The 27,950-nt window shown below is 38.6% G+C and overlaps 1 protein-coding gene across 1 annotated transcript in view; it reads right to left on the bottom strand.

Annotated features, from left to right (window-relative positions):
- The window catches only part of KIF6 (kinesin family member 6), a 417,374-nt gene that overhangs the window by 238,787 nt on the left and 150,637 nt on the right, over positions 1-27,950 (bottom strand). The window contains exon 10 of the mRNA XM_081042893.1: positions 23,359-23,462. Within this exon, the coding sequence (XP_080899019.1) occupies positions 23,359-23,462 (104 nt within the window). The remainder of the gene's footprint in view (positions 1-23,358; positions 23,463-27,950) is intronic.

Below are 27,950 nucleotides of genomic sequence, written 5' to 3'. Positions count from 1 at the left end.
GCAAAGAGTTTAGAAAATACAGAATAAAAAAGATTACTGGAATCCAAAGTTAACACTGTGAAATTTTGGTGTTTATCTTTCTATGCTTGTTTGTAAGCATATATACATGTATGTATACATGTGCATACATATAAATGTATTTTTTGTTATGAAAATAACAAAATGACAAAGTATATAGTTTAGAAGCGTTCATACACACACACACACACACACACACATACACATACATGTAACAGGGTGCCAAAAAAGTGTATATGCATGACTTGTATTCATCTTTTGTTATTGGTCTATATTGAGTATTACAACAGTTTTTTTCCTTTCTTAAAATGTGTATACACACACACATATATGTATATATATAGATAGATAGATAGATACAGATGTCTTCATTGACACTGACATTTACTGTATTATATTCCATTGAATGAATGTATCATAACCCTATTCTCTATTATAAATGTTGTTGTGATAAATATCTTCCTACACATATTTTTGTACAAGTGTCCTTAAGGACATTTCTAGAAATTAAACTGCTGAGCCAAAAAGCATAGCCATTTAAAAGTCTGTACGAATGCTTTTCAAAGCCATTCATCAAGGGGGAACAAGCTGAAAATGATACATGGCATTTGCCCAGGCCCCAGGCCCAGGCTTTCCTGCCTGCTACCCCCTCACTTGCCCTGTTTACTCTCTCTGCAGTGTAAGAGAGCACCAACATAGGGTATCATCATCGTTTTCATTCTCACCAAGAAGTTTGGGGGGAAAATTACATCTTATTTTAATTTGCATTTCTTTGATAATTAGCAACTTTGGTTTCTTGATGGTTGCTTTCTTCCGCCAAACTTATAGGAAAAGTTACGTCTATCAGGCAGGGAACATAACAAAAAGGGACATGCAGAAAGGACACATGTGGTGGTAAATTTCAATTAGGGCTTTCAGATGCAATACAAAAATAAATATTCAGTTCTGTGCTCTGCCCAGCACATGCTGGCTGACTGCTCTGAAAAACACACTGATGAGGAAAGCTGTTGAAAAGCACTAATAGTAGGAGGTGGGTTTATGGACAAGAAAGAGAAATCTGATTTCTCCAGTAAACTGAAGAAATTATACGTGAGGCAGTAGCTACCTTGACATCAATGATGACAAATTTGGGGGACTGTGGCAAAAATCATCAGTATATTCAGTTAACAATAAACACAAAAGGGACCACTAGGGAAATTGGGCTGGAAGGATGGGAGTAAGAATGAATACTCTGATGTAAAATGTACCAAAATACCCTGTCTTGAGTTGTCCCTGAGCTTAGCTCCTGAGAGGTAGTTAGAACAAGAACAGGTAGTTTTCTAGGCCAGTCAGGGAAGGGCTGTCTTGGGGGACATTTGTCTTCTGCCTATAAAGGAAGGAAGTAAAGAAGACCTACAAGAGTACCTGTGAATGCCAGACGAGAAGGGCTCTGGGTGCTTGGGTAAGGCTCAGCTTGAGGAGGAAACAGGACACTTGCATATAGCATCTAACATTTTATTTTGGTGTGCGTTTGTCAGGAGTTGAATATATACTGTGAACTCAAGTATTATTTGGCTCTAATTCTCCATTATGTTGTGCCAAACTAGAAGGGTCTGTCAAATTTCCATTTTTTGACAGGTATAAAATTAAAAAGAAGCAGAAGTTATCCCTGTGTTTATCTGAATACAAAGATAATCACCATCTCATAGCCCAATGAATGACACAAATTATCCTTGTTCCACTTTTGGGCATTGACTTCATCAGCACTGGGACGTCCTGCACTGGAATTCTTTAATATAAAAAAAATCTTTGAATTTTCTCACAGCTCTCAGATCTTTACCTAAATGGTAGGGAGATGGGTATCCATACTGTAAAGGGAAAATAGCTGAAATATAAAATCAAAGTGTTTAGGTCCGGCCCGGTGGCTCAGGTGGTTAGAGCTCCATGCTCCTAACTCCAAAGTCGGCTGGTTCGATTCCCACATGGGCCAGCGGGCTCTCAACCACAAGGCTGCCAGTTCAATTCCTTGAGTCCCGCAAGGGATACTGGGCAGCGCCCCCTGCAACTAAGGTTGAACACAGCACCTTGAGCTGAGCTGCTGCTGAGCTCCCAGATGGCTCAGTTGGTTTGAGCGCATCCTCTCAACCACAAGGTTGCCGGTCCGACTCCCCCAAGGGATGGTGGGCTGTGCCCCCTGCAACTAGCAAACGGCAACTGGACCTGGAGCTGAGTTGCACCCTCCACAACTAAGACTGAAAGGACAACAACTTGAAGCTGAACGGCACCCTCCACAACTAAGAATGACAGTCAACAACTTGACTTGGAAAAAAGGCTTGGAAGTACACACTGTTCCCCAATAAAGTCCTGTTCCCTTCCCCAATAAAAAAAAAAAAATCTTTAAAAAAAATCAAAGTGTTTAATTCTAGATCCTATGCAACTTGGTAACATTTCTGAGAGTCCTTAAGTTTGCTTTGATATTGTGTACGGATAATTCTTGAAGCAGGTCGTTGTTTGCATTTTATTTAAAAAGCTTGACCTATCTAGACAGTTATTTGGGTAATTAATTTTTCTTTCATTAAGTCCTTTACACTCCTGGTTTTTATTGTCCATTAGGTCTTAATCTTTAATTTTTTTCAAATGCAGATGTCACTCCTCCTCACTTAGTTCCTTTTGGGCAGACACCACGCTTTGTGCTTCTGCTTCTTTGACAGCCCCTACCACAGTGGTATGAGTGCTTAATAATACTCAGGGACTGATAATTAAGGCCCCTGGATAGATGTGAATCTTCAGTTTTCAGTGGCAGCAAGGCCAAGGAATGAAATAGAAGGAGACATCTCACCACCTCTTCTCCCAAGCCTTGGGGGATGAAACTAAGACAAACTGTTCTCTCTGAACTTTGTTTAGCACACAGATTTGTAAGCAAAAGAGATAAATTAGAAGATACATCCAGGTTCTAAGGCCATTCAAAAATTAGCTCCCCCCCAGTAAAAACAATCAAATAAAATCCTTTTCAGTAACAACACGAAATCTCAACTCAATCCATCTTGCTCATTTATAAGATTCTAGGATATTCACTAACAATTTTATATGTGTGTATCTTTAGTATACTATTATACGGATGTTGAAATGCTAAATTCACAAAATGGAAAGCAGAAGGTTTTGCTGCCATGTCGAGCATTTGAAAGAAAGAATAGAAAGTTCCAAATAAAAACAACTGGGAAGTACCTGAAAGAAGTATTAAGGCAGTAAAATAAGGTGTTCACGTCGAACTTCCACAGAGAGATGCAGAATTCCAAATGGCAGGAATCCAGAAGAACAGGGCAGAAGAGACAACAGGGGCCATGTAGTCCACAACTTCATATTAGATACAATATTTATAAGTCCCTTGCAAAGTCATATAGGGGAAAACGTCTTCACTAACATCACTCAAGCAAAATGTGTCTGCCTCTTACTTCTAGCATGTCTCCATTGTATTCAGATACGACCATGTACATATACATATTGTTTTCTTTTTTATGTCTATCTGCATTTTTTAGAATTTTTACAATGAGTACATATAACTTGTATACTTATATGCATTACACCACGTGAAAATACATACATATATTTACAAAGATTTTGTTTAAATTTGCATTTTTATTTTAAATAAAAATATAAACTTTATGAGTCAGTTCTCTTTTGATTCAGGCTGCTACTTTATCTTTAAATTTCCAAATATCTTAGGGGTTTCAGCCAATTTTTATCACTTAGGGAGTATGTGGGGCTCTGTTATGGTTAAAAAAGTGGATGGTAAGATTCAAAGCAAACAACTCCAGTTTGGAAGTATTTTGTGAACATTCCATTCCAGCAATTTATAGTTTTTGTTTTATTTATCCATTTAGATATACAGTCTTATATCAACTGTATAAGAAAAGCACCACTCTGAAGCGACTGATTAATAATACACAATATTATAGCACAAATATACAAAAAATAATACAAATATTAACTATAAAAATAATTTAAAGTTAAAAGTCTAGAGACAGATGTAATTTATATCCTAGAACCAACTATGTGTTGTGCAATAATTTGCTATACGCCAAGAGAGAACATTTGTTTTTAATTCAGCTATGAAATTTAGTGTAATAGTAGAGTTAACAAATAAAGGCATTTTTTTTCCTGCTATGCATTAATTAAGTAAAACAATTTTACTTTGCCACACGGAGGCGTAAAATTGGCAAGTGACATTAATTCACTTAGAAATAATCTTTAATATTTGGTAGAAATTTTAGGAAATATAGCTAGGTAAAAAGAGCTAAAAACACAAAAACTCCACATGAAATTCCAATAACATTGTCATGATTTTTCCTTCCAGTACTCTTTCTTAGTGCATGAATGTGTTAGTGGAGGTATAGTCTAAAGAGACACTTTTAGAGCAACACATCTCCAGATGGATTCTAAGATGGCAGAATAGGTAACTGCTGTTCCTGCTGCCTCCTATGACAACATTAAAATTACAACTAAATTATAGAACAATCAACCTCAAGAATCATCTCATGACTAGCTGAACAGAACCCTAAACTAAAGATATAAAGAAGAGGCCACACTGAGACTGGAAGGAGGAGAAGAGACACGAAACAGGCTGACCCCAAACCCATAGGAATGGTTGAGCACAGGGAGGGACACCATGGTGGCAGAGGTCCCCTTGAAGAGTGAGGGTTCCCAGCCCCATACCAGGCTGCCAAGCCTGGTATGAGTCCTATGCTGGAAAGAGAAATCCCCACAACATCTGTAAAACTCACTGAGGATACCACCCCTCTGGGTGAGATGGAAGGGGGCTGAAAACCCAGACATCCTCTCAACGGGCCTGTGCACAGACTCATTAGCTCCAGACACTCACCTTGGGCTCCTGTGGAGGAGTAGGAACTCAAAGGGTGCCAGAGACAAGACTGAGTTATGTAACTTCAGAGTGAGGGCTAGAGGGACAGCGTCCATTATTTCTGAGTGGAGCTCACCTCACATGTAGCCTACAGCTGGCACCACTTTTCCTGTGTTGAGCCCTACCCAACATGGTCAAATCTGAGACTGCATTGGCCCGATGAACTCTGAATGCCCTAGTGACTCCCTGGGACTTTGCCCTACCCTACTCCCACAACATCCCCAGAGGCACTCTCATCACCTAGGCAACCAGCCCTGCGGGAGGCTCTTCCAGAAAGAAACAACACACAGTAGCAATGTGCAGTCACCTGAGACACTTTCAGTGGCAGATAAACTGCCCTAACTTGCACTGCATCCTTTCTTAAACTCTTGGGGATCTGTGAGACCAAGGTGAGCTGTAGGTGGCTTAGGTGATCTTGGGCATTTTGCAGAGTAGCCACAGGCTTAGCACTGGCCCCAAACTGAATATGCATTAACCCTGTGAACACCATACCCCCCACCCCAGTGATTCCCTGGGACCCCACCTGCTCAACTACTGCAACACCACCAAAGGCACTATTAAGCACTGGGGAAACCAGCCTGGTCCCACACACCAAAGGAGGCTCTTTCCGAGGCTGAGCCTTAGGGCAGCCAGCAGGTGGCAATAGGCCTAGGGATGCCCTGGGTCTTTTGCTACTCTGCCCCAGGTCTGATACTGGTAGCAGCTGGCCTCAGTTCTTAGTGTGGTCACCCCCACGATCTCTAGGTCCAGCATAGGCAGTGACCAACCACATATGGTTTTGTAGCTCTAACAGGCATAGGAACCTACTAGGTAGCCCCAGGATGGGTACAGGAAACTGCTGAACTTGGCCTGAATGGGAGCCCATCCCAAGAGGCACCAGAAACAATACACCTGCAGGCCAACTTCAGGTTAGCCCCATAAACAGCACACCAAAAGTGTGGTCTCAACAGGCACAGGAACCTGCTGGGGCAAATCACTCTCTAAAGTGTCAGCCCCCACAAAACAGATCATATACTGTAGGTGTGGCCAATCCTCATAGCCAATCAGCCTGAGAGTCAATCCCATCTATTGACAAGCCAACAGCAATCAAGGCTCAAATACAACAAGAGGACACACACAACTCACACAAGGGACACTCTGAGAGCACAAGTAGACTGTGCTACTAAGCCACATAGGACACCCACTGTGTTTCCCTGAAAATAGGAGTGGGTCTTATATTAATTTTTGTTCCAAAAGACTCATTAGAGCTTATGTTCAGGGGATGTCCTCCTGAAAAATCATGCTAGGGCTTATTTTTCAGTTAGGTCTTATTTTCATGGAAACACAGTACTACATAAGGCCACCAGACAAAGACTGAGAGACATTGGAGATCTACTTAATACATAGAAATGAACACAGAGAGGCAGACAAAATGAGGAAACAAAGAAATACATCCCAAATAAAGGAACAGCAGAAAACTCCAGAAAAAGAACTAACTGAAATGAAGGCAACCAGAAACAGAGTTCAAAACGATGGTTACAAGAATGCTTAAGGAACTTAGTGAGAACTTCAACAATAGGTAAGAGCATAAAGAAAAACACAGAAACCATAAAAAAGAACCAGTCAGAAATAAAGACTACAATAACTGAAATGAAGAATGCACTAGAAGGAGTCAACAGTAGAATAGATGAATCAGAGGATCGAATCAGTGATTTGGAAGATAAGGTAGCAGAACACACCCAACAGAATAACAACAAGAAAAAAAAAAGAACATAGTTTAAGGGACTTCTAGAACAACAACAGTGTAATAACACTTGCATCATAGGACTACCAAAAGGAGAAGAGAGGGAGCAAGGGATTGAGAATGTATTTGAAGAAATAATGACTGAAAACTTCCCTAACCTGGTGAAGGAAATAGACACACAAGCCCAGGAAGCACAGAGAGTCCAAAACAAGATAAAACCAAACAGGACCACACCAAGACTCATCATAATTAAAATGGCAAAGGTTAAAGACAAAAGAAGTAATTCTAAAAGCAGCAAGAGAAATATAACTAGTTACCTACAAGGGAGCTCCCAAAAGACTATCAGCTGTTTTCCTAACAAAAACTTTGCAGGCTAGAAGGGAGTAGTACAAAATATTCAAAGAAATGAAAAGCTAGGAACTATAACCAAGACTACTCTAACCAGCAAGGCTGTTATTTAAAATTGAAGGAGAGATAAAAAGCTTCCCAGATAAGAAAAAGCTAAAGGAATTCATTACCACCAAGCCAGTCTTGCAAGAAATGTTAAAGAGACTTCTCTCAGAAGGAAAACAAAACAAAAGAACATAAATATGAATAATAAAGTGCCAATAACTACATATCTATGAACAATTACTTTCAATGTAAATGGATTAAATGCTCCAATCAAAGGACATAGGGTAGCTAAATGGATAAGAATACAGGACCCTTATATATGCTGCCTACAACAGACTCACCTCAGATCAAAAGACACACATAGACTCAAAGAAAAGGAATGGAAAAAGATATTTTATGCAAATAGAAATGAAAAAACAAGTTTAGGTAGCAATACTTGTATCAGACAAAATGGACTCCAAAACAAAGATTCTAATAAATAAGATACCATCCTTATAATAAAAAAGGATGTTACATAATGACAAAGGGATCAATCCAACAAGAGGCTATAAACCTAGTAAACATCTGTGCATTCAACATAGGAGCACCTAAATATATAAAGCAAATATTGGCCAACATAAAAGGAGAGATTGACAGTGATATAGTCATAGTAGAGGACTTTAATACTCCACTGACACCAATGAACAAATCTTTCAAACACAAAAATCAACAATCAAATGATACATTACACCAAATGGATTTAATTGATATTTTTAGAGCACACCCCAATGCAGCAGAATATATATTTCAAGGGCATATGGAACATTTTCCAAGACAGACCACATGTTAGGCCACAAAACAAGTCTCAATAAATTGAAGAAAATTGAAATCGTATCAACCGTCTTCTCTGACCATAATAATGTGAAACTAGAAGTCAATTACAGAAAAAAAAAAAAAAAAAAAAAGAAAGAAACCGAAAAAACACACAAACACATTGAGGCTAAATACCATGCTACCAAACAATGAATGGATTAACAATGAGATCAAGAAATAAATCAAAAGATAGCTTGAGACAAATGAAAATGAAAATACAACAACCCAAAATCTATATAGAACACAGCGAAAGCATTCCTAACATGGAAATTCATAGCAATGCAGGCCTACCAAAAGAAGCAGGAAGATCTCCAACAAGTAAACTAACTTTACGCTTAAAGGAACTAGATATAGAACAGCAAACAAAGCCGAAAATGAGTAAAACAAAGGAAATAATAAAGATAAGAGCAGAAATAAACAAAATAGAGGCTAAAAAAGCAATACAACAGATCAATGAAATCAAGACGTAGTTCTTTGAAAAGCATAATTGATAAGCCTTTAACCAGCCTCATCAAACAGAGAGAGAGAGAGAGAGAAAGAGACAGAGAGAGAATCCAAATAAATAAAATCAGAAATGAAAGAGGAGACGTGACAAAGGACACCACAGAAATACAAGAAAAAATATTTTTAAATTACTATGAACAACCTGGAAGCAATGGACAAATTCCTAGAAACATACCATCTTTCAAAGCTTAATTGAGAAGATATATAACATCTAAACTGACCAATTATTACTAGCGAAATTGAATCAGTAATCAAAACTCCCAACAAACAAAAGTCCTGAACTGGCTTCACAAATGAATTTTAACAAACATTCAAAGAAGAATTAATACCTATTCTTCTAAAACTATTACAAAAAATTCAAGCAGAGAATTTCCTCCTTCTAAGAAGGAATTTCCTCCTTCCAGGAGGAAATCATTACCCTAATTCCAAAACCACACAAATACATTACCATAAAAGAAAACTATTGGCTGATATCCCTGATGAACATAGATGCAAAATTCCTCAACAAAATATTAGCAAATCGAATTCAACAATACATTAAAAACATCATACATCTTGATCAACTGGGATTTATTCCTGGGATGCAAGGTTGATTAAATATCTGCAATTCAATTAAAGTGACACATCATGTAACCAAAATAAAAGATAGAAATCATATGATCATATCAATAAATGCAGAAAAAGCATTTGACAAAATTCAGCATCGATTTATGACAAAAACTCTCAGCAATGTAGGAATAGAGGGAACATATCTCAATATAACAAAGGCCATATATGAAAAATCCACAGCTAACACCATACTGAATGGGGAAAGGCTAAAATCATTTTCCTTAAAATCAGTAATAAGACAAAGATGTCCATTTCCACCACTTTTATTCAACATCATATTGGAAATCCTAGTCCCAGCAATCAGACAAGAAAAAGAAATAAAAGGCATCCAAATTGGAAAGAAGTAAAACTGTCATTATTTGCAGATGACGTGATACTATATATAGAGAGAACCCAAAGATTCTACCAAAAAATCTATTAAAACTGATAAATAAATTCAGTAAAGTAGCAGGATACAAAATTGATATTCAGAAATTGGTTGCATTTTTACATACCAATAATGAACTACCAGAAAAGGAAATTAATAAACAATCCCATTTACAATTTCTTCCAAAAAAAACCACCCATAATGAAACAAAACAAACAAATGCCAAAAAAACACTTAACCAAGTGTTTTTATAAACTTAACCAAGGAGGCAAAAGACCTGTACTCAGAAAATCATAGGATATTGAAGAAAGAAATTTTGAACATACAAATAAATGTAAGCATATACTGTGCTCATGGATAGGAAGAATTAATATAGTTAAAATGTCCATACTACGCAAAGCAATCTATAGATGTAATGCAATTTTTGTTAAAATACCAATGGCATTTTTCACAGAACTAGAACAAATAATCTGAAAATGTATACGGGACAATAAAAGACCCTGAATAGCTATGGCAAAGAAGAACAAAATTGGAGCTATCACACTACATGACATCAAACTATACTACAAGGCCATAGGAGTCAAGATAGCATGACACTAGCATGAAAACAGACATATAGATTAATGGAACAGAATAGAGAGCCTAGAAATAAACCTACACCTATATGGTCATTTATGACAAAGAAGGCAAGAACATACAGTGGGGTAAAAACAGTCTATTCAATAAATAGTGTTGGGATAACTGGACACGTGCAATAAAGTGAAACTGGACCACCTTCTTACGCCACATACAAGAATAAATTCAAAATGGATCAAAGACTGAAACATAAGACCCCAAACATAGACTCCTAGAAAAAAGCATAGGCAGTAAATCCTCTGACATTGTTCTTAGTAATATTTTTACTGATATATTTCCTTGGGCAAGGGAAAAAAAGAAAAAATACACAAATGCGACTATGTCAAACTAAAAAGTTTTTGCACAGCAAAGAAACTATCAACAAAAAGACATCCTCCTGAATGGGAGAAGATATTTACCAGTGATACATCTGATAAGGGCTTAATATCCAAAAGTTATAAAGAACTCAGACAACTCAACAGCAAAAAAAATAAACAATCTAATTAGCAAATGGGCAGCGGACCTGAGTAGATGTTTCTCCAAAGAGGACATAGAGATGGCCAATAGACATTTGAAAAGATTCTCAACATCACTAATCATCAGGGAAATACAAATTAAAACCACAATGAGATATGACCTCACTCCTGTCAGAATGGCCATCATCAAAAAATCAACAAACAAGTGTTGGTGAGGATGTGGAGAAAAGGGAACCCTCGTGCACAGTTGGTGGGATTGCAAATTGGTGCAGCCACTATGGAAAATGGTTTGGAGTTTCCTCAAAAAGTGAAAAATAGAACTACCTTATGACCTAGTAGTTCCACTTCTGGGTATTTATCTGAAGAAATCCAAAACACTAATTTGAAAAGAAATATGTACCCCTGTGTTCACTGCAGTGTGTGTGTGTGTATGTCCCCAGGCATGCACAAGTTATGCCAGTCAGTAGTCACAAGCAATTGTATATGCAAAGGCCCCAGGGTAAGAGACAGCACAAAATGTTTAAGGAACTGAAACACCAGTATTGTTGGAACTGAAAGACCAGTAAATGGAAAAGGAGAGAGAAATGTGGCTGAAAATATAGAAAAGGGTCAGATCAGAAGACATTTATAGGCCATATGAAAGATTCTGGTCTTTTCCCAAGAACAACGGGACGTCAGAAGTCACTGAAGAGTTTTAAGAAGAAGAGTGAAATGATAAGAATTACACTTTAAAAAATGAATACTCTGGCTACACAGAAAAAGACTTTAGTGGGGAGCAAAGGAGATTCAGGGAAACCTATTATGAGACCCTGTTAGTAGTGGACAAAATGTGACTGAGTTTTGGATAACAGAAGCCACAGCAGAGGTGTGGTGAAATATTCTGATTCTGGACATGGTTTGAAGATACAGTCAACAGAACTTCAAAATGGACTGGATTTAGGGAGTGAGAAAAAGGATTAGAAACACAGGTACCTTCAAAGTGTATAGTCTGGGCAGCTGTAGGGCTTGTAGAGACATTGACTGATGGGCATTTAGTTGCAGAGCTCAGGTCTGGAGAAAGATGAACAATTTAGTTTGGAGCAATTCAGGGCCACATGTCAGGCAGGCAATGCAATCAATGAGTATGGCGTCCAGAGAATAAGTATGGGCCAGTGAAATAAATGTGTCATCGGCATTTGGATTGCAGCTGAAGTAAGTGTGTCGATGAAATCATCTAGGAAAAAGTATAAAGAGAAGAGGGGTTGCTAGGACAGTGCCATGAGAAATGCCAACATGAAAGGAGGGTAATTTGGCCCAGGAAGCCAAGGAGCAGTGAGGAGGTGGAAAGAAAACAAGAGAGGAGGATGTTTCCATGAGAGAATGGTTAATAATGTTGAATGCTGCTTAAAGGTCAAGAAATATGAGAACTGAAATAAGCCCACTAAATTTGTCAACACCGAGGTCATCAATAACCGGAACAAACTGTGATGTGATGGGGCAAAAGACACAATGAAGTATGTTGAGGAGTGGGAGGGAAGGGGATTGAGGCCATGAGTGAAAGCAACTTCTTGTAGTTCAGCTTAAAGGAGAGTAAAGTGAGCAGTAGATAGAAGGGGAGGGTGGGTCAAGAAGGAGTAATTTGGTTTAAAATATGGGAAAAACTTGAGCTCATTTAATAAGAAGTGTCCAATAAAAAGGAAGAAGTTGAAGATAAAGATAAAATAGGATAGTGGAGTTCCTGAAACGGCAAACATGACTGGGATTGAGAGTACAGTTGGTGAGGTCAGCTCTACACAGGAGATGGGACACATTCTCTACTGTATCAGGAAAGAAGGAGAGGGTGGGTACAGATGCAGGTTGGTATTATATATAGGTTTGGTAGCAGAGCAGGAAATTGAGGAAGTTCTCCTCAACTTGTACACTTAGTCATTAATTGCAAAAAGATAAGTTTGCATGCACTGAGGGGCTTGTAGTCAAACATAAGTTGCTACTACTAAACTAGCTACAGCAGAATTTTACCTAAAGGAAAATTCCCCACTGCATAGTTCTGTTTTACTTTGCTTTGGTTTGTTTAAGTACTGGTCTTTTAATTTTATATTATCTTATATCACACAATTTTTTTCAATTTTTTAAAAGTCAGGTTAGTTGAGGTTACATTTACAGATAGTAAAATTTTCAGTTCACCCTATCCAAATGTGTGCTACTATAACTCTTGACAAATGTGTACAGTTAAATAACCACTATGAAAATCAAGGTATATAGGGATGATCCAAGATGGTGGAGTAAACGCTGTGCCTCCTTCCTTTCTTGAACACATTAAAAATTACAACTAAATTAAAGAACCATCAACCTAGAGAACCATCTGTTTTATACTTAAGCATATAAAGAGGACACATTGAGACTGGTAGGAGGGACAGAGATGCAAAACAGGCTGGCCCCAAAACTCCGTGTGGCATTTGAGAAGAAGGAGGAATGTCTCAGCTGTGGAGGTCCCCCCCAGCCCCACACCAGGCTCTCCAGCCCAGAGTACTGGTACCGGGAAGAGGAGTCGCCACAACATCTGGCTGTGAAAAAACAGTGTGTATTCCTACCGTCCAGGTGAGATGGAAGGCTGCAGAAAACCCAGACATCCTTTTAAATGGCCCATGCACAAACTCTCTTACTCCCAGGCACTCACCCTGGGATCCAGTGGAGGAATGGTGACGTGGGGGGTGTCAGAAACATATGGAGGCAGACTGAGTTGTGTGGTTTTGGGAGTAAAGCTGGAGGAATGTCGGCATTTCCCTGTGAGGAGCTCCTCCTCCCCTGCAGCTGGCAGGCTGGTGCCATCTTTCCTGTGGTGAGCCCACCCCCATAGGCCAAATCTGAATCTGATTGGCCTGGTGAGCTCCACAGCTCTGCCCTGCTGACTCACTGGAGCCCCACCTGAATTGCACTCTTGGAAAACAATCAGAGTCCAACAGACCCCAGGTGGGTTGTGACAGGCCTTGGTGTGCTCTGAGACTTGCTGAGTAGCTTCAGGCCCAGCACTGGCACCAAACCAGAATTTACATTAACCTGGTGACCACAACTCTTCCCAACTTAGTGATTCCCTGACACCCTGTCTCATGGAACTTGCATAGGCTTTATCAGTGGATGGATCTTAATGAAGTCAGCTGGTGGCAGCAGGCCTCTGGTCGCTTGGCTTTTGGTGGAGCTACCCCAGACATGGTACTAGTGGTAGCCATCCTCAGTTTGCAGCATGGCTTTTCCTACATGCCTCCAATTTTAGCACAGGCAGCAAACAACTGTGGTTTGCTTTGTAGTTCCTGGCTTGTCACAGGCAGTGGGTGACCTGGGCCCAAACTGGAGCCCCTCTCAAAAGGCCCCAGAACCAACATACTTGGATGTTGGCTTCAGACCACAGCAGAACACCACACAATTAGCCACACAAGCAGCACACACAAAGGGTGGTCTCAACAGGCACAAGAGCCCACTGGGGCAAATCCCACTCAGTGGAGTAAGCCCTCTGTGAAGTAGCCCCATAAACTGTAGATGTGGCCAAACCCCACAGCCAATAAACCTGAGGGACAATGCTACCCACTAACATACCAATAGCAATCAAGGCTTAACTATAACAGGAGGGCACACACAACCCACACAATGGACACTCCTGGAGCACTCGGAGCAGGTGACCAGGGAGACTATGCCACGGCCCCACAGAGCACCTACTACATAAGACCACTTGGCCAAGACTTGGAGACACAGAAGGTCTACCTAATACGTAGAAACAAACACAGAGAAGCAGCCAAAATGAAAAAACAAAGAAATACATCCCAAATGAAATAACAGGAGAAAACTCCAGAAAAAGAACTAAACAAAATGGAGGCAAGCAACCAACCAAAGACAGAGTTAAAAACAATCGTTATAAGGATGCTCGAGGAACTTAGTGAAAACTTCAACAGAGAGATAGCAAGCTTAAAAAAAGAACACAGAAACCATAAAAAAGAGCCAGTCAGAAGTGAAGAAAACAATAACTGAAGTGAAAAATGCACTAGAAGGAATCACCAGCAGACTAAATGAAGCAGACAACAGAATCAGGGATTTGGAAGACAAGATAGCAGGAAACAGCCAATTGAAACAGGAAAAAATAAAAAAAGAATCCAAAAAAAAATGAGGATAGTTTACAAGACCTCTGGGACAACATCAAGCATAAAACCATTTGCATCATAGGGGTACCAGAAGGAGAAGAGAGACAGCAAGAGATACCTATTTGAAGAGATAATGACTGAAAACTTCCCTAACCTGGTGAAGGAAATAGACATGCAAGTCCAGGAAGCACAAAGAGTTCCAAACAAGATGAACCCAAACAGGCCCACACCAAGACACATCATAATTAAAATGGCAAAGGTTAAAGATAAAAAGAGAATCCTAAAAGCATCAAGAGAAATACAACTAGTAACTTATAAGGGACCTCCCATAAGATTGTCAGCCGATTTCTCAACAGAAACTTTGCAGGCCAGAAGGGATTGGCACAAAATATTCAACGTGATGAAAAGCAAGGACCTACAACCAAGATTACTCTGCCCAGAAAAGCTATCAATTAAAATCAAAGGATAAACAGCTTCCCAGACAAGAAAAGCTAAAGGAGTTCGTCATCACCAAATGAGTATTATAAGGAATGTTAGAGGGACTTCTTTAAGACTGGGGGAAAAAAAGATCAAAATTATAAATAATAAAATGGCAATAGCTACATATCTATCAACAATTACTTTCAATGTAAATGGGTTAAATGCTCCAATCAAAAGACATAGAAGGGCTGAGTGGATAAGAAAACAAAACCCTTACATTTGCTGCCTATAAGAGATTCACTTCAGATTGAAAGACAAACACAGACAGAAAGTAAAGGGATGGGAAAAGTTATTTCAAGGAAATGGAAACCAAACAAAAAAGCTGGAGTAGCAATACTGATACCAGACAAAATAGACTTTAAAACCAAGTCTGTAACAAGAGACAAAGAAGGACCTAGTAATCCCACTTCTGGGTATTTATCCGAAGAAACCCAAAACACTACTTCAAGGGGGTGCGTGCGTCCGTATGTTCATTGCGGCATTGTTTACAATGGCCAAGATGTGGAGGCAGCCTGGGTGTCCGTTGAATGGATAAAGAGTAGGTGGCACATATATGCAGTGGAATATTCCATCTGCAGTGTATTCTCTCTCTCCCCAGCAGAATAAAGCTCCATGAGGGGCAAGGACTTTGTTTTTGTTCATTGCTATATTCTAGTACCTACAGCGGTGCCTAGCATAAAAAAGGATTACAATAAACATTACAGAATGAATGAATTGCAATGCTTTCATATCACAATGTTTCCTAGTCACCATTAAATAAAATAGTAGCTCCTCTACATATGGTATTCATAACCTATCATGAAATCACCATTTATCTGCCTAATCCTATTCTTCAATTTTTCCATGAGAAACCCAGCTTCCTGCCAGGCTAGTTTCAATCCAGCTCCTCGCGAGTTAGTTCCTCTATGCAAGCTCTCCAACTGGTCTCTTGCTATTTCCCCCCTCCTCCTCATATGGCACTCGTTCCCTTTCAGTACCATTGGTTAAGTGGTCCCCTTTGTCTTAGAATAGCACTTCCTCGTGACATCCTTTAAGACTTATTTAGTTTGCTCAGTGGATGATATCTGCAGTTACTTCCCCCATTTCTGGGTGACAGCTGCAGTGACTTTCCCCATTTCTGAATTCCCACATAATGAACCAGCTTTTCATTATCCTAGATAATGAGTACATAATGTGTTAAACTGTGTGTAATAAACTGGTATTAGGTTTAAAAACATGGAGCTTAAAGAGTGCATAGAGAGCATTTAGTCCAACTCTCGCACATAAGGAACTTAAGTCTAGAGAGCCATTAAAAAATGAATATGACTAGAATTATAACTGTAAGTAACATTTTACAATTCTCAGTGTCCACTTATTCTTTCCAATGATATACTCTCTTATTCTGTTTTATATACACATATACGAGGTCCGACAATTACGTTCACGAACTCATCCTAGAAAAAGTGCTACATACCTCATTGCTGAATATCACTATAGTCACCTTCGAAGTCCTCCCTTTGGGAAGCTGTGCACCAACGCCAGCACCTAGTCCACCCTTCAAAGCAATTTTGGAACTCTTTTTCTGGAATGGCCATCAGAGCTGTCATCCTATTACCCTTGATGTCCTGAATGTCATCAAAATGTCTTCCTTTCAATATTTCCTTTATCTTCAGGTAAAGAAAGAAGTCACTGGGGGCCAGATCAGGTGAGTAGGGAGGATGTTCCAATACAGTTATGTGTTTCCTAGCTAAAAACTCCCTCACAGACAGTGCCGTGGGAGCTGGTGCATTGTCGTGAGGCAAGAGCAGGTCGTTTTCGTCTAACTTTTTCATGAAGCCTTTTCAGCACTTCCAAATAGTAAACTTGGTTAACTGTTTGTCCAGCTGGTACAAATTCATAATGAATAATCCCTCTTATATCAAAAAAGATTAGCAACATCATTTTGACTGTTGATTTGGACTGACAGAACATTTTTGTTCGTGGAGAATTGGCTGACTTCCATTGTGCATTTGACGCTTTGTTTCAGGGTCGTATTGGTACACCCAGGTTTCATCACCACTGATAACACTGCCCAGAATATTGTTTTGCCTCTCCAAAACGTCTTGGCAAACTTTAACTCTCCTTTGCTTTTGTTCATCGGTGAGCTCCTTTGGGACCATTTTTGCATATGTCTTTCTCATGCCAAGATTTTCAGCTAAGATTTTCCTGTTTCTCTATCAATGTTTACTTGGTCTGCTATGCTTCTTACAGTCACCTGATGATGCTGACGCACAATTTGATGAATTTTTGCAATGTTTTCCTCAGTTCTGCTCGTTACTGGCCGCCCTTCCCTCTCTTCATCAGTGATGTGTTGTCTCCCCTCAGAAAAACGTTTAATCCATTTGTACACTGCCATTTTCTTCATGGCATTGTCCCCATTAACTTGGACTAACATGTTCCTGATTTCACTTCTACTCTTGCCAAGTTTAACAAGAGATATTTAATGTCTATTCGTTGCTCTAATTCAAACTCAGACACTCTTGCGACGGCACACAGAAACACACAACGACAATAATGAATGCCATTCAGGAAGACACCGGCACACGTCGACTCGAACACAGCTGTGAGACACTGATAGACCGAGGTTATGAAACCTTACTGAGCTGTTTGTACAGTGCTGCCAATGTAAGCGCACGGTGGCAAGTTCATGAACTTAACTGTCAGACCTCGTATGTGTACATAAATGTGTATCTGTGTATACATGTATTACTTCCCCAATAAAACTGTAACTCTTTGGAATTGTTTTCTGTATCCTATATTACTGAATCTCTTAAAGCACCTATTAAAATTAGCATCTAGAAGGTGCTCAAAAAATTCAGATTAAGGATTTATTGATTTGCAAAATTTAGCGAAGAGAAATAAGTCAGAGAAAGACAAATACCATATGAACTCACTCACATGCACAAAATTAAAAAGTTCAACTCAGAGAAACAGAGATTAGATTGATAGTTGCCAGGGGTTGGGAGTGGGTAAGGGAAATGGGGAGATGTTGGTCAAAGGATACCAATTTCCAATTATAAGATGAATAAATTCTGAGGATCTAATGTACAGCATGGTGACTATGGTCAACAGTACTTTACTACATACTTGAATTTGCTAAGAGAGTAGATTTTAAATTTTCTCAACACACACACATCTATTCTAGGTGATGGATGTGTTAACTAACTTTATTATGGTAATATTTCACAACATATATGTATATTAAATCATCACATTGTACACCTTAAACTTGCACAATGCTACATGTCAATTATATCTCAATAAAGTTGGGGGAGTGGGAAGAAATAAAAGAAAAGCATCCAGATGTTTGGAAGTTTAGTTCGGGTGAACTTGAGCCCATGAAATCCAATTCAATTCCATCTCAGAAGTAAACTTGCTATGCTGCAAATATTCTTCTCATTTAGACTTAGGCCAGGGTATAAAATTCCCATGCTAGCCAGAGATCTACAGGCTTTTTTTTTTTTTTTCCCCTTAACCAGAGAAAGAAAGAAGTATGTGTTTAGAGAATCAATCAGAATCCAATCTTCACCCAAGAAGTTCTATATAAATATTAACTTGGCTATACAGTCTTCATCCAGCTGTCTCTCTTCAAATTTACACAGGCCCAGGAAAAAAAAGATGTAAACTAAAAATATCACAATAACTGGAGGCCGACATCTGAAATCCCCTTCAATTGAGGCATCCAAGTCAGTGCAACAAATATTGACATTAAGAACTGAAATGTTGGGAAATTCAAACATTCAAGTTCAAAAAATTTGATAGGGTTGGATATTAACAGATATCTCCAAACTGCCCAATGCATGGTACATAGAATATATTATCTATAAAATACCTGCTTTCTGACACCCTTTACAGAATCCCTGACGTTAATGTCCTTATGCCATGCCAGTCAGCATAAACCCAGGAATCAGCAGGGCAGAGAAGTAGACCAGATCCTGAACATTTCTGCCCTTTGTACTGCCAAGCTGTGGGGCTCTTCCTCTCGCCAACACCACGACCCCCTCCCACCTTTGCCACCCGGGGAGTCTGGGCACAGTGAGAGGACTGAAGCTGATTCACATTCCTGAGAAAATGTGCTGGGACCCGAGAAGACAAAGAAGCACAGTCCAATGACAATGAAATAGCAGTGCCACACTAGGGGAAAAGTTTAATTTATCTCTTTTACTTTAAGATGATAAAGGACTCTCAAGTCTGATGAATTTTGAGTTGTACCAATATTCAATCTAGCTCATTGTGGCAAAACATGACTACAACAACAATATAACAAAAACAATAACAGAAAACCACATCATCTGGATGATCTACACTGCCAGTATGAACAAGCACCAAATTTGCTGGGCTGTTGTGTAACCCTATGTTTTGCTTTGGAGGGTGGATGTAGTTTGTAACACTTATTCTCCCCAACAGCTGAGCAGAAATCATTAGTAAGATGTAGTGCTACATGGTATACTTGTCTTGACAGCCGAGAAATCATTACATCAGGAACGGCTGAAGTTTACTTATTAGCACTCAAACTAATTTTACATGCTTCCTGAGCTCGAAATTAATCATTACTATCTCTGCAATTTCATGTTTTATTTATATCTTTCAAAACACTTATACACTGTATCATAATTAATTGTGCTTATGTCTGCCACTGCCATTAAACTGTGAACTAACTCCTCGAGAGCTGGATTCAGGTTTTGTTCATCTTTGGGTTTTCCTCGGGGCGTAGGGTAGCTTTATGTGAATACCAGATGAACAACGCTTGTTGAATGAATGAAGGAATGGATGAATGAATCAATTGCCCATACATGGCAACCATACGTACTGCCTACGCAGAATCTGTTCCAATTGACATTTGTGAAAATGTTATCCATGGATCAAAGGAAACCAAACCATCATCTAAGAGTCCTTCAGTATTTTAAATTTGTGGTCACAATTTTATTTCTCTGCATGCTACCCTCCCTCCCCCCCCCAGATTCCTATGAATGGCATATTTGATTGCTGTCAGTAACTTTTAAACAGAAATATCCATGTATGTAATAAATGACAAGTTACTAAAAGATATAATGCAAATATAATATTAAGCATAATAAAGAAGATATAAAAATTTGCTCATTGTTATACTTTATACCATTTTTCTTTTTGTGAAAGTATAGTCTATGGGTAGTCTCTTTTCGGAGAGGATCGAGGGTGGTAACCTTTCTGTCTGAAAGTTTATATGTCTGAAAAATGCCTTTTATGTTGCCATCACATTTGAATACTAATTTGGCTAGACAAAGAAATCTCCATTCAAAGTCCTTTTGTGTTTTATTTTGTTTTTCGGCACCAGAAACTCTCGTTTCCCGAGTTGTTGATGAGAAGTCTGCTGTTCATCAGATTCTTGGTTGTTAATAACATTTTTTCTTCTTTGATAACTTTTGGGATTCTTTTCTATATTTTGAGGTTCTGAAAGTTTTCTATAATATTATTATATTGTTTAGCACATGCTAACCCTTTCATTCTGAAGTCTTGTGTCTTTTTTTATTATTATGTAGTTCTAAGAAATTCTTAGATATTATTTCAACTATTGGCTTCCCTGTATTATCTCTATTTCTCCTCCATAAACTCCCATTTGTTAGATATTGGTAAATCTAGAGCTATTCTCTATGATTCCTTTCTTTTAAACTTTCTATCTCTGTATCCCTTTATCTTATATTCTGGAAGGATTCCTTAGCCCTGATCTCCCTACCTCACTCATCTGCCCCTTCATTTTTTCATTCTGTTCTTGCGCCATCTATTAAGTTCTTAATTGCCCGAATTGCATTTTTCACATTTTCATGATCTCTTGATTCTGTTTTATAAAAATCAAGATCCTGTTGTTGTTTCATGGATATCATACCATCTTTCATATTTCTAAAGATATTAATCTCTCTTGGTAAAGTGTAGTTCTGAAGCCCTACAAGCCATATTTGCTTCTTGCTCTTATCTTTCTTGACGTTGGCAGTCCTCATATTTCTAGTAATTCCTGACTGTGAGCTCGTCTTTTCTAGACTCTCAGCTCTCAGCTGGGCAGCCAGTCTTAGATGAGGCTGAAGCAGCTGTGGCTGCCTGTGCTCCTTACTCTTCTCAGTGAGAACAGGGGATGGGCAGAGCTAGGACAGCAGCTGGTGTTCAGAGAGCATCTGGTCCCTTTGTCCTGAACTTCTGTTACCTGAAGCCCTTCCCTATTTTTCCATCCTAAATGGAGACCTACACACTGGGTGGCGAAAGGAAGAAGGAGTGCTCAGAGTTCATAGGACAAACTGCTCCCAGCACAGCAGCTCTACCAAACCCGCATGGCTGTTCCTGCCCTCTCCTGCTCCAAGCGCCACCAGCTCTAGACATGGAGACTTCATGGTGCTGCACCTGTATCTAGGTCTCTCCTTTTCTCTTGCCCATCTCAGCTCCACCTGTCAGTCTCCCAAGAATTCCCTGAAGCCTCTAGTTCCTTGAGAAATTTACTTCTTGTTCTTCGGTGTGGCTAGAGATTCAAATGTTTCCTTATATCAGGTTCTATAATTCCCCAGATTTGGTGCAGTGGAGGGAACCTGCAGCAAATACTCAATCGGGTATCTTGAAACCACCACGTTCAGAATTTTACCCTCAAACTGTGCCCTCCGGGCCACATGCAGGATACACAGGAATCAGAGAAAACACTTGTACTATGTGATATGCTGGTCATTTCCCTTTTCACTCTTGGATCCAATTTCCACCCTTCCTTATTTGACTCTGCATGCCGGGAAACCATATTCTCCGTTAACAACTGGCTTCTGGGTAAATTCAGCCAGCGGGAGGCACTGGGGTAAGGCTGGAGGGGAGATGAGGGAGAAGCTAGGGCTCCTCACCGGCATTTCATCTCTCACAGCCCCTACGGCCCTCAGTGGCCCCGGCTTATATCGGGCGGCACTCCTCGTGGTCTAGCTCGTGCTGGGCAGCCCCAGTCTTAGGCTTTGGTAACACAACCTTCCGCCCTTGGCCGTTTGGCCCTCGGGGTGTAGGAGCTCCTGCTGCTCCTGATTCCTGGGGTGCTGCCCCACTTCCACAATACCATCTCCTGCACATTTCCCACATTGAATTCCTTTTTTTGAAAGGTCTAGAATGATTTCATTTTCCTGGCTGGACCCTCGCATGAAAATCAAAATTCTGAAGAGGTATCTTCAAAGACAATATCTGGCAATTCCTTTCTGTGAGGGGAAGGGAAGACTGTAGCAAAGGAATTCTCAACTTGGGTTTCTCAGTATCTAAGATATCCCAAGTTGTTTCAAAGAGTGACATGAAATACTTTAAAATGGGCATTTGGGCAATATATTTCAGGTTAGCTGCTTATCTGCCAGAAAGCAGTTTTGTAAGGAAAGCCTTAAGGGTCTGTCCTATTATCAAACATGGTGTTCTAGAATTAGGAAATGCTATCTGGAGGAAGAAAAGCTTAGCGTCTAATAGAAACCTTGCTTAAAATTCTCAAGCTTGAGAGACCTTGAGAGACCAGGGGCAGCCACGAGATAGTTTAAAGAATAGACTTTTACTATCTCTATTATTTTCCGTGTTCTCTGTTGAGATAGGGTTAGGCGAAATGGCAATCAGCAAACCTTTAGAAAACCCTTGTGTGGCTCTATTTCTGATTTGGAAATAGACAATGCCACTGCCTTCTAAGCTGAGTCTGTCATTATGACTCCACAAATGCTTAATAAGCAGCAGAGAAACAATAAGTGAGCCCACCGCTGTGGCTCATGATCAGAGAGCCATACTGTGCCACTGGCATGCCACACGGCCACAAATCTAAAGGCTCTGAACATGCCGCCTTGTATAAGGCCCTGAATACCTGCTTTCATCCCCATTTTGAGCATTTGAACTATAATATACGGCCATCTATTTATTAAAGGAAAGAGCTTACTTTGGCATGGGATAAATTGGTGCTTGCAACAAGATGCTATTTAATACAAAGGACGTTTCTTGAATTCCTTTCAGATCTGAGGTCCACGGCTTAAAGAGTGGTGTATATGTTTCAAAATAGCATGACTATTATATAATCCCTTTTCTTCAGCTGGCATGAGAAGGACATTCCCCATCGTCTCTATGCTCTCTGTTCTTTACTTCCTCAAAGCTGAGGCGACAAAAACACTGCCAGCCTTATCCAGCTTTTCATGGAAAGCCGCCACTCTCAACTGGCGCCTACATGCAATTTCAGAACTGTCCCAGGAGACCTCTGTGCTTTGAGGTGAATTCATAACATGAAGGCCAACAAAGAAGGGAACACAAACTCTGACTGTTAAAGAAAAAGAAGTCTGCGGACTTACTGAAGGAGCTCAGCTTCTGTGAGTGCTTCTGGCCTCTGCTCCCCGGTGACAATGGCCAGTTCATCCTTCAGCTCCTGGATTTCCTTTTGTAGGCGGATAATCATCTACAAATGGCAAGCCGGGAGAGTAAATGTCAACTCCTCATGAGGAGCAACTTGGTGACAGAGAACATACATCTTTTAAGACTATGAGCTGTTCTAAGGATACAAAACTGTGTAGACAATCTTATCAAATGCCCTCCTGTACCTACCACCCAGCTTTGTCAAATCTTATTTTTTAAAAATAGTTTTTAAAAATATTTTTTAAAAATAGTTTCAGAATTTTTTTTTTAAACAAATAAAATACTACTGATCTAACTGGAGCTCCTTATTGCTTTTCCTCTTCTGTCTTTCCTAAACGGCGTTTAGGGGGTGGTATTTGCCAGCATGTTTTCATACATTTACTCCACATGTACAGATATAACTGTAAACGACGCATGGTATTGTCTTGCACGCCTGAAGCTTTATGTGAATGCTACTATACTACATGTAATTGCAACAGTTTCCCCCCTCACATTATGCTTTTGAGATCATTTATCTTGCTTCATGTGGCTCTACTTCATCAATTTTCATGGATATGTAGAATTTCAGTAAAGGAATAGATCACAATTTATTTATTGATGTCTCCTACTGACAGACATTTAGACACACTTGATAGTAGCCAAAAGGCCGAGCAGTGATTGATAGCCATTTAGGATTTTCACTTCTGCTGTTTACAGCGTTGCTGAAAACATTATAAATCTCTGGGCACACATGTGAGAATTCCTCTATAAGGGGCACTTAGAATCGTGTGGTTGTAGAGTATTGCACCTTCCCTTTATTATATATTGCTAAATTGCTCTTCAGAGTAGTTGTACAAATTTACATTCTCATCAGCTGTACATACAAGTTCCTGTTTCCTCACATTTTTGCCACTATGTGTGTAGTATTGACAGACACTTTAGTGTTGTCAATCTCGTAGGTGGGAGATTGAGTTCTAATCTGCATTTTCATGATTATGATGCACAGAGGTTGGTCATCTTTATAGATGTATGTTAGCTCTTTGGGTTTCCTCTTCTGTGAATTATTTATTCATATTCTTGCCCATACAGTTGTTTTTGCTTTTCCTTATTCATTTGCAGGCTTTTTAATACAGTCTGGATGAGAACCCTTTATTAGTTTTATGCAATGCACACATTTTCTCCCAATCTATATCATATTTTTCATTTTGTGGTGTTCTTTTTGCTAAAAGCAAGTTTTTACATTTCAATATAATTTCGTTATTAACTTCTTCCCTTATAAATTGCATTTTTGTGTCTTCTTAAAGAAAATCTAGTTTACCTAAAACCATAGGAATATTTTCCTATATGTTCTTATAAGAGTTTTAAAACTTTGCTTTTCATATTTAAGTTGATTTTATTTTGTATAAAGTATGAGACATGTATCTAATTTTATTTTTTTATGTGGCTAACCATTCAAGGTTTGCTATTACAATTCTGTTATATAACATGTTTCCACATATAAATGTGTCTTTTTCTAGGTATGGGTTAAAAACATTTATTTGCTTGAGTATATGTATGGCACACTGTTTTAATTAGTATACCTTAAGAAATTTTGGCATCTAGACAGAATAAGACCCTTCCATCTTGTTCTCTTCTAAAATAGACTTGGCAATTCTGGGTCATTTGTTCTTTCATATAAATTTTAGACCCAGTTAGTAAAATTCTACCAAAGGCCCTCCTCAAATTTGATTAAATGGTTAATTTGGCAAGACTTATCAAATTAATGATGTTGAATCATCACATCCATAAGTATGGTATGGTTTTCCACTGATTCCTTTCAATAAAAATTTATAATTTCTCTATAAATATCTTACATGTTTTAAATTCATTTTTCCTAGAATTTTAAAGTTTTTGTTGCTATTATAAATAGAATTTTTGTAAAATTGCATTTTCTAATTATTGGCTTTTGATGTATAGGAAGGCAATTCATTTTATGTATGGATTACATATCATATAATTTTGTGAACATTATTTTGGTTCTGTTTATTATTAAACACTCTCGAATGTTCTATTTAAGCAATCAAATTGCCTGCAAGTAGTAGTATGCGTTTTTCTTTTTGTTCGAATCCTCATTAATTTTTTTTTTTCATACTGTCTCTGTCCTAGCTAGGACTTCCAAGTACAATGCTTAAGACACTCTTCTCTTATTTTCTTTGGCATTTCACCTTTAAAATGTTTGCTGCAGTTTTTGTTGATACTCTTAAGGATGTTCACTTATATTCAAAGTTTGATGAGTCTTTTCAAAGTATGTATGAATGTTTAATGTCATCAAATACTTTGTTTTACATCTAGTGATATGATCATATTTTGTTTCTCTTTTAAACTGTAACTGTGATGAATCACCTTAATTCATGTGATTTTTTTTTTTTTAGTATGAACTACCTCAGATGTACAAAAAGATATGAGAACACCTTGTACCCACTGCTTAGCTAAGTGACAATCAATGTACCTACTACTTAGCTTAAGAAGGAAAACATTACAGGCTCTTTTGAAACTCTCGCTCCTGTACAGCCTTCCGTAAATGAATGTGTCATTACCCTAACTTTGTTGTTTATTTTTCCCATGGCTATTTTTCTTTTAGTATACTGTCATATATTTCCTAATGATATATCATCGTTAAATTCCTGAAATAAACCCAATGAGGTCATGATATCACATATCATATTAATGATCATATGATTATAATGCAAAGTTCCTAAAATAAAAATGAGCAGGAGGAATCCAATTTTTATTCTTCCTTCAGTATTTGATAGACATAAAAAAACATGACGTCACTCATATGTGGGATATAAAAGTGAAGGCGACAAAGGAACAAGATAAACAAACAAAGAAACGAAAACTCATAGACACAGATAACAGTTCAGTGGTTACCGAGGGTTAGGGGGTGGGGGAGAGTTAGAAGAGAGTAAAGGGGGATCAAATACATGGTGATGGAAGGAGAACTGACTCTGGGTGGCGAACACACAATGGGATTTATAGATGATGTATTTTAGAAATGTACACTTGAAACCTATGGAGTTTTGTTGACCAATGTCACCCCCCAAAATTAAAACAAACAAATAAAAAAAACAAAAAAAGACAAAAAATCATGAGTCTGGTCCTCTCTCCCTACGCCCGTCCCTCCTTCCCTCTCTCTCTTTTTCTCTCTTTTTGGTAGCTTTGTTATTATTGAGTCAATTTATTTATTAGTTGTAGATCTATTCAAGTTTTAAAATTCTTTTTGCTTTAGTTTCAGTGTTATGTTTTTCTAGGAAATTGTCCATTTTAAATTTTCAAATTTATATCATCAAGTCATTCAAAGTACTTTAGTTTTACTGTACCCATAGTTAAGTCCTCCTTTCATTCCAAATCTTCTTGTATACATCTGTGCCTTCTTTATTCATTTCTTCATTAATATTTCCAGAGATTTGTTCATTTTATTAATCTATTAAAAACCAACTTCAGTTTTGGTTGTTTCTCTCCACTGTCTTCACTTCGACTTTTATTTTTACTCATTTTTATACTTTTAAGTTTCTATCTTTATTTTTGGATTTACTTTATTGTTCATTTTCTAACTTCTTGACTTGAGGGTTACCAGACCAAGGTTGTTGTGTAAATGTGAACTTCAAATTCATGAGAGGCAGAGCCTTAGGATTTCAAATTTTCAGAGAAACTATGTTTTGTTTTACTAAAGTCCAGCCTAAGGCAGACAAAATTCCTGTGTCTCCCTAAGCCGGTGAACAGACTTTTTTCCTCCCAGGTTCACCCTTTCACTGGTTTTATGTTGAGAGGGCGGGGAGGGGTGAGATGTCTTAGGTTCATCATCTACCTTCCAAGGGCTTTGACTTCTATGCGCTTATGAAAACCCCTTTCACACTTCTACTCACGACAACCGCAGCCTCAGCTTTGTTTCTGGGCTCTAGAGAATTCCCTTACTTCCTCTAGCTTCAGATACATCAAAAGATGCTTGTTACATTTTATACAGGTGGGTTTCATGTTATGTGTACACCATCAGCAGGGCCAGAAGCTCCAAAGAACATGATACTCAGTAGTTTGAACATATCAGTGCTCCTACAATTTCATTTAAATACACAGAATTGAGTAGGTTTTGGTTGTTTGCTTCCTTTCAAAAACATTCTTAGAATCATCAAGCTATGCAGAATGAAAATCCTTGGATAGGAACTATGTGAGTCATTCATCTGTATCCTCCCTCTACTAAATTAACATTGATGCCATATTTTCTGCTTAGTAGAAGCTTTCAAAATCAAATCTAACCAATTATGTTCTGTCTTATTGAACAAAAATCTCAAAACTAAGCCAACTTTGCATGATTTTTAAATTATTACCGTCACACTTCCCATTAAATTACTACAGACATTTTGGAATGCGAGTCATCCTTAGAAGACTTTGGCCCATAACCAGTCACCAAAGACTCTGATCTGTTCATAGTTCTCCTCTCACCTTCTCTCTCTGTGGCACTAACAATTACAAAGAAAGCAAGTCAAATCCTCGCTGATCCTGATCTTTCAGCGCT

This window comes from Rhinolophus hipposideros (genome assembly GCF_964194185.1).
Source record: "Rhinolophus hipposideros genome assembly, chromosome: 3".
In the NCBI taxonomy this organism is placed as follows: domain Eukaryota; kingdom Metazoa; phylum Chordata; class Mammalia; order Chiroptera; family Rhinolophidae; genus Rhinolophus; species Rhinolophus hipposideros.
The sequence above is the reverse complement of the archived record's forward strand: the minus strand, read 5'-3'. Positions and strand labels throughout refer to the sequence as shown.